A 7,161-nucleotide genomic window follows, 5' to 3' on the forward strand; every position below is an offset into this window, starting at 1 on the left:
TTCTTTTAAAATAATACATAAAGTCCTTGGATCTTCGCCTCTGTCTGAAAAACATTTTAAAAAAGTCCTCACCTTCATCTAAAAAAAAGAAAAAAAGAAAAAAAATCCACAACAGCCTATCAGCGAGTGCCACTTTGCATAACCCGTCATTTAAAAAATACCAAAGGTCCTCATCTCCATCTAAAAAAATACATTTAAAAAATAATCCACACTTTCATCTAAAAAAATAACAAAAGATTTCTCACCGCGGCCAACCAGCTTGCGCCACGTGGAATAGCTGGTTGGCCGTCCTTCATGCGTAGCTTAATGGTTTTAATTTGATGGAGAGAGAGAGCGCGTGGAGTCCACACCACCGTTTCAAACTTGGCTTTGATGAATTGGCAGAAAGAAACTTGTCTCTTGTAGAACCTTCAGCCGGACTTTTCGTCAGAGGGGAACTTTTAGTTGCTCTAGAACTGGCAACAAAAATACAGTAATTCAAGTGTCGAGTATGGATATTTTCCAAGTTTCAAAATTCAATAATTCCTTTTCTTTTGCGGGTTAAATCCATAATTCCCCCAAGGAGTCACGAAATCTGTCCATGCAGAAATCATCTTGTACTATACTAGATTACACGCAGAAATCTGTAATAATAATTGCCCCAAGTTTCTGAAATATTTCCAGATTGCGAACAAACATTAGGAGAAAGAAGAATCTTTGCAGGAGGCAGAGAGGGAAATTTCCAAAGGTGGCCCAGCGGGTGCGCATGTGGGCGCCCTCAATCACGCACACATGCCATGTAGCACCGCACCGCGTCAAACAAATATCCTCTGGCCGACAAGAGAAGGCCACCACCGTCGTCGTCGTCCTTAATTGTTCCTGCGTCTCCCAACTTTTCCTTCCAAACAGCGGTGACCTCCACCACCACCCAAGAGCCGAGCGAGGAGAAGAGAAGAGATCGGCCATGGCTGCGGACGGCGAGAGGTGGGTGGGCCTGGCGGTGGACTTCTCGGAGGGGAGCCGCGCGGCGCTGCAGTGGGCGGCGGACAACCTGCTCCGCTCCGGCGACAACCTGCTCCTCCTGCACGTCCTCAAGGACCCCGACTACGAGCAGGGCGAGACCCTCCTCTGGGAGGCCTCCGGCTCGCGTGCGTACCAACCAAACTCCTTCCTCCTCTTCCTCCCTAGTCCTCCTGTTCTTGCTACTGTACCGCAACCAGTTGTGTACCTGTCAGCCTGCTTGCTGCTCCTGATCTTAGTTCCTTGTCGCGCCCACCAATCCCCCGATCCGTGCTAAGATTCCGATCTGTACGAGCCGCGTCGGCGCAAGGGGTAGCGGTTGCCATGACCCGCACGCGTATGTTCGTGGTCATGTCTGTTGCCTACTTGCTTCTTGTCTTGGAATTAATTGGTCTGCCTTTCGCTGTACCGGAGCATACCACCAGCAATATCCTGCTCTGGTTGTAGAATTTGTTTTGACTGGATTTAGAAGGGGGGCTAGCGAAGACAGAGCATGGCTTGTCCGGGGCGCGGTTGGCAACCGATCCTAGGTGTCGCTTTAACTCTGGAGCAGCGGCGCCGATTTCGGTTTGCCGAACTGACCACTCGATCTAAACTCTGGATCTAACCATTTCTTATTAAGCTCCGGGTCTAACCTGTTTGTTTTGCTAAACATTAACCTGGATGAACAATAGTAATTTGTTGGCGCTTGCAAATTGTAATGACTACACAGGGATCATAGGATTTGCTACACTTCCAATTTAAGCTTCAGAGAACCGTTCTGTCCGCCAATAGGTTTCTTTTTTTTTCTTAATGCACAACAGTTATGTTCCAAAGAATCAAGATACTCTATCCATCATTGCGGCTGACTAGATTATGTTACATTTTTTAATGTACGGCAGCGATAAATATGGACGCATCAATGAAGTAAATTAGTTATTCCTGTTCATATAGCGAATTTAACCATGAATGGCTTGTGTGATATTCCTTGTTCATGCAGTTTACATGTGAAAGATCCTAGTGTGCTCACACCTTGTATCAACGTGTTTTACAACTGTGGCCTACTGCTCAGTGCTCACTGTACTCATTTCTTTCTTCCATTTCAGCTTTGATCCCCCTCTCGGAGTTCTCTCACCCTTCAACTGCAAAGAAATATGGGGTGAAGCCTGATGCTGAAACGCTGGACATGCTCAACACTATAGCTAAGCAGAAGGAGGTGACCACTCCAGACCATAATGTATCATCATACATGATCTCCTCGACACATTTCCTGTAATAAAATTCCGCGTTTTCATTTGTCAACAGGTCTCCGTGGTTTCAAAAGTCCTGTTTGGAGATCCCCGCGAGAAGCTGTGCCAAGCCATCCATGACATGCCCATCAGCTCCCTGGTCATTGGGAGCAGGGGCCTTGGCAAGCTCAAGAGGTTGCGACCACCGGCCAAACGACCTCCAAGCTGTTCTTAAGCCACATTGTGTGTTTGTTTCATCATAATAGAGTGCTGATCTTTTGTATCTCTGAACTGCAGGGTGCTCTTGGGCAGCGTCAGCGATTACGTCGTGAACAATGCCGCCTGCCCTGTCACCGTTGTCAAGCCAGCGAGTAACCATGCCTGATCTCATCATTGCAAATGTCCACATGTGTTTTAGTTTGCCAGAGTCCTATATATCCAGTTGGCCGCAACTTATTGAACCATCCAGTGTTATTTGTAATAATAATTGACAATTAGCCTGTGGATGATTCCCAGGTGTGTGTAATCTGTGCATGTGTCCTGTACATCCTGTACATTTGTGTGCTTATCTTCAGCCTAGCTTTTGCTCCATGAGTCAGTCCGTGCTGCTGTTTGTTGGATACAGTTTGTAGAGTCTGAATAAAATGGATTCTGCTGTCCATTGCAGATGCTAGTAATTTTCTTTCAGCATTAAAAGAACAGTCACATTACGGTTGCATCTGATGCCACAGTGGATCATGATGATAATCCTACCAGCGTTTGTATTTGCTTTAAGCAAAGATCAAATGGGAAGCATGCAAGCAAGTAGAAGGCCACAAACACATGCATCCAGGTTAAAAGTGATATCTTCAAACGCAGGCTCGTCATAATTCACACTACACTGATGAGTTCAAGACATGGAGCTAAATCCCATTGTCATAACACCCTACAGCTTGCATCAACTGCGAAAAGTCACGGCAAACATATGCCATCGCCCATCACAACAGCAAAGTTCATCCACCACCACCAGGATACCAAAATGTACAGCAGGGACCAGGTTTAGCATCTCCGAAGCAGCTCACAGCGGCCCGAGGAAATCACCAGCCAGCGACGCAAGGAGCTGGAACTGGCGGTCTGCCTCCATCCAGCGGAACCCCATGACCTTGAAGCGCACGGCGGTGTCCCTCTCCAGCTTCGAGTGGTCGTTCATGAACAAGGGGTTCTCGCCGCCCATGTACTTGTAGTCGCTCATTGACTTCTCCGACAGGAAGATGCTTTCGATTGGCCCAGATTTGAGGAAGACGCCGTGCTTGAGGATCTTCTCCACGGAGCCGACCAAGATCTCCCCCTTCATAGGCCTCTGAGTGATGCAGGTGAATGTGACCGGGAAAAGAACATCTCCGGTCAGCTCACGAACCTTCCCTTCAGATATTGTCTTCAGCTCATTGACAGCAATGTAGTAGCCATGCTCCTTGGAGGCCTTCCTGTTGGTGACGTCCTCCAGAAGACGCACGATGATGGACTTGCGGAGCAGCAGGCCCTTGGGGCTCAGCTGGTCCGGTGAGATCAGCACGTTCCAAGACATCTCCTCCTGAAGGAAAACCATGGTTGACAACCTGCCAAAAGTCAAATTTATACATGAATAATATCAGCCTTCAGGTGGTGCAACAATCCTTCACTGAATACCATAGAGAAACATGTTTAAGCTATTATAGGCAGGAAAAATTTAAAACGCATTTCTTCTGTTATAGAGAACATACAATTGCAAATATACTGTCATAAGATCAACAGATAAAATAAAGAGGAAATAAATGTCTTTCTACAAGCGACTGGGGCAATGCCGTTTCTACCTATTGTATTAAGACCGTTATGTATCTACTACAACAACGTATTAGGCATGCTACACTAAAGGCTTAAAACTATGGTTTTTCACTTCTATGTTATACTTCTCAGGAATTTATAGCTAGTTGCTATATATTGTACTCAGCAATTGTAGAATAAGTGTGCTTTTGGTCAACTTACATAAATGCATCAAAAGAGTTGTGGTGCAGCATACTTATAAAAAACCCGCACAAATCTCAAAACAAACTACAGTTGATGGAAGTAACCGTGACATTCTTTTCTCATTGCAGAGAGCAGCAACCCATGTCACCGCGGGGCACAACAAAGTAATCAAACAAGTCTATGTGCATTTGACATGCGCAGACATACTGGTTTTGGGCCCTGTAACGACTAACCGTGTATACAGAAGTTTGTTCCTGCTAGTTCATTTCCCTACTCGCAACTCAAAATCAGAGAGGACATTTCTTGCGGCAGTCCGTTAGTGTGCAAAGATTTCAGAAATTTATCAGCATTCAAAGGCTCCAACTATTAGTACCACTAGATTTCTACCATAATTGATGCTAACTTTAACAGGGGACATAACATTAAATTAGGAGCAACAGATAAAATCCTAAAGAGGAAATAAATGTCTTTCTACAAGCGACTGGGGCAATGCCGTTTCTACCTTTTGTATTAAGACCGTCATGTATCTACCGGTTTCACCGCGCAGCACACCAAAGTAATCAAACAACTCTATGTGCATTTGACATGCGCAGACATACCGGTTTTGGGGCCTTTAACGACTAACCGTGTATACAGAAGTTTGTTCCTGCTAGTTCATTTGCCTACTCGCAACTCAAAATCAGAGAAGACTTTTCTTTCGGCAGTCCCTTAGTGTGGAAAGATCTCAGAAATTTATCAGCATTCAAAGGCACCGACTATTAGTACTACTAGATTTCTGCCATGATTCATGCTAACTTTAACAGGGAACATAGCCCAATACAATGACCAAAAGGCGGGCATGGATTTACCATGGCAATCAACATACTGACCATGAATATATTACTCAAAGTGGCCAACATGCCAAGCGTGTCCAGTTTATAACGAAAAAGGATCGAAAACCAAACATAGCAGCCCAGTTCATAAGGGAAACTAGGCCAAAATGCACACAAGCGACAAAGCCTCGTCGACCACACGACAGCTACAACCGCACCAAAACACACACCCTCGGATCCGGAGCCGCCGCTCCGACTTCCACCACTCGTAGGCGAGCCGCACCGTTGCACAAAACTAACGCCATAGCCCATGCTACACGAGACGCCCGCCTGCAGACCACAAATGATGCGCGAAAATCCGAGGCCGCTGCCTAGACGTACCAGCCAGACCGACCCCTCGGGTCGCATCGACCGGGTCAACGAACTCGGTACCTACACAGCACCAGGTCGCCACCCACACAATGCAAAGGCACAGCCCTGCCCCATAGAGTCATGAATGCAAATGCATTGCAATCCGAGGCCGCCGCCTTGGCGCTCATCCACCAAGGAGGTGCAAGGCTTTGTTAGGAGAGCATGAAAGCATTTCGAACAAAATTAAAGAACAAAAGCAGCAGTATATGCAAGAACTAGGTCCGGTGTCGGATAACTAACAAAGGAGATATTACTGAAGGAGGCACCCAGATCATCTTTCCTGAACCTGCAACATTTCAGACCTGAAACGCCATACAATTTCAAGGTGGAGTTTTGGACACTGCGAAAAAGTTTCCTGACCTGGGCACGGCATGAATAGAGATCTCGCATGAATAATACTACGTCTTTAACCCCGTTAATAACCAGGGAATGCATGGATGTCGTCTCCCTCCCTCCCTCCTCTAGAAGCATCGAGTGGGGTTTACTAGGACTTAAGGTATAAACCCCCAAAATTTGGTGGAAAGCGAGTTTTTTTTTCAAGAACAAAATCGAACCTAGAGCGCGACTAGATGGGTCCTCGCAAAAGAAGACTAGGGTTTGGTTGCTCGCATTCAGCAGAGAACGAGAATCGCGCGTTGGTTAGGGGAAAAAGGACAGGAAATCCCCACGATCTCAGATTTTAGGTTAAAGAGCAACTATAGGCGAGGGGAGAAGCGGAGACATGTAGGCAGGGGAGAGGCTGTTACCTGAACGCCGCCCCTCGCCGGACCGGTGGTGCCGCCGGTCGCCGGCTAGGTCGCGCCGCAGGTGGTTGGGCGCTGTTGCGGGTCGCCGCTGTGTCCACGGAGAAAGAAAGGGGGAGAGACGAGAGAGTGGTAGCAGGTAGTGGTATTTACAGCAAAGATGCCATGCCTCATCTTCTCTCCGAAATTACGGCTGCTGCCACCACATTTTTTTTAACAAACCAGAGGCGCCCAAGGCGTCAAATTTCATCAAACTTTGCTCAGGAACAAGTTACAACATGGATAATCACTCCAAGACAGTTCAGCAAGCAAGAAAAGGATATTGGAGCGACTATGACCAAGTTTTTTTTTCTTGCGAGATGACTATGAGCAAGTTCAAGACAACTAAGTGAAAGTGCAACTATTCCTGAATGGTTTTGGTAATTCCTAACAACATATAGTTCATTGAGCTAATGTTATTTTAAAATAAACATTTCAGGAAAACTCAATGATTGGCATGGCATGGATAAGAAAAGTGGACCCCTTAAAATGCTAAGGACAAAGAATTGACTCAAGCTCAAAGCTCAGAACTCTACATCTTTTTCATTTCAAGTGATCCAAGATCACATTAAGTCCATAGGAAAAGCCAATACTATCAAGAGGGGATGAGGTGTTGCCTAATTGCTTGCTTACTCAAAGTACTTAGTGATATGCTTCAAAAGCCCTCAACTACTTTCTCACATTCACACATGTCCCAAACCAAAAGTCAAACTCGGCCCCACCGAAACTTTCTATCCGGCGCCACCGAGTTCAGTTGATATAGCCACTGCCAGAAACCCTAGTCTTTTCGGTCTCACCGATAGGGATCTCGGTCTCACCGAGATGGGATTATAATCTCTCTGTTTCCCTTCGTAACGTTTCGGTCAAACCGAGATGAGCGATCGGTCCTACCGAGATTGCAATGTAAACACTCGGTTTCCCTTTCGTAACGTTTTGATCCAATCGAGATGAGCGAATCGGTCCCAC

At 46.3% G+C, this 7,161-nt stretch overlaps 2 protein-coding genes across 2 annotated transcripts; one reads left to right on the forward strand and one right to left on the reverse strand.

The window, feature by feature from the left end:
• The first annotated feature begins 814 nt into the window (after window positions 1-814).
• On the forward strand, window positions 815-2,798 carry LOC125550945 (universal stress protein PHOS34-like). The gene is made up of 4 exons (XM_048714083.1): window positions 815-1,127; window positions 2,085-2,194; window positions 2,284-2,402; window positions 2,505-2,798. Exons 1-4 carry the CDS (start codon window positions 944-946, stop codon window positions 2,590-2,592), a joined length of 501 nt encoding a protein of 166 aa, XP_048570040.1. The 5' UTR covers window positions 815-943; the 3' UTR covers window positions 2,593-2,798.
• Window positions 2,799-3,038: 240 nt separating this feature from the next.
• Window positions 3,039-6,310, reverse strand: LOC125550952 (DNA-directed RNA polymerase V subunit 7-like). The gene is made up of 2 exons (XM_048714087.1): window positions 6,160-6,310; window positions 3,039-3,802 (listed from the first exon to the last, which is right to left on the reverse strand). Exon 2 carries the CDS (start codon window positions 3,790-3,792, stop codon window positions 3,265-3,267), a length of 528 nt encoding a protein of 175 aa, XP_048570044.1. The 5' UTR covers window positions 3,793-3,802; window positions 6,160-6,310; the 3' UTR covers window positions 3,039-3,264.
• Between the last annotated feature and the right edge of the window lie 851 nt (window positions 6,311-7,161).

The sequence above is a fragment of the Triticum urartu genome, chromosome 1, assembly GCF_003073215.2.
Source record: "Triticum urartu cultivar G1812 chromosome 1, Tu2.1, whole genome shotgun sequence".
NCBI classification, from domain to species: domain Eukaryota; kingdom Viridiplantae; phylum Streptophyta; class Magnoliopsida; order Poales; family Poaceae; genus Triticum; species Triticum urartu.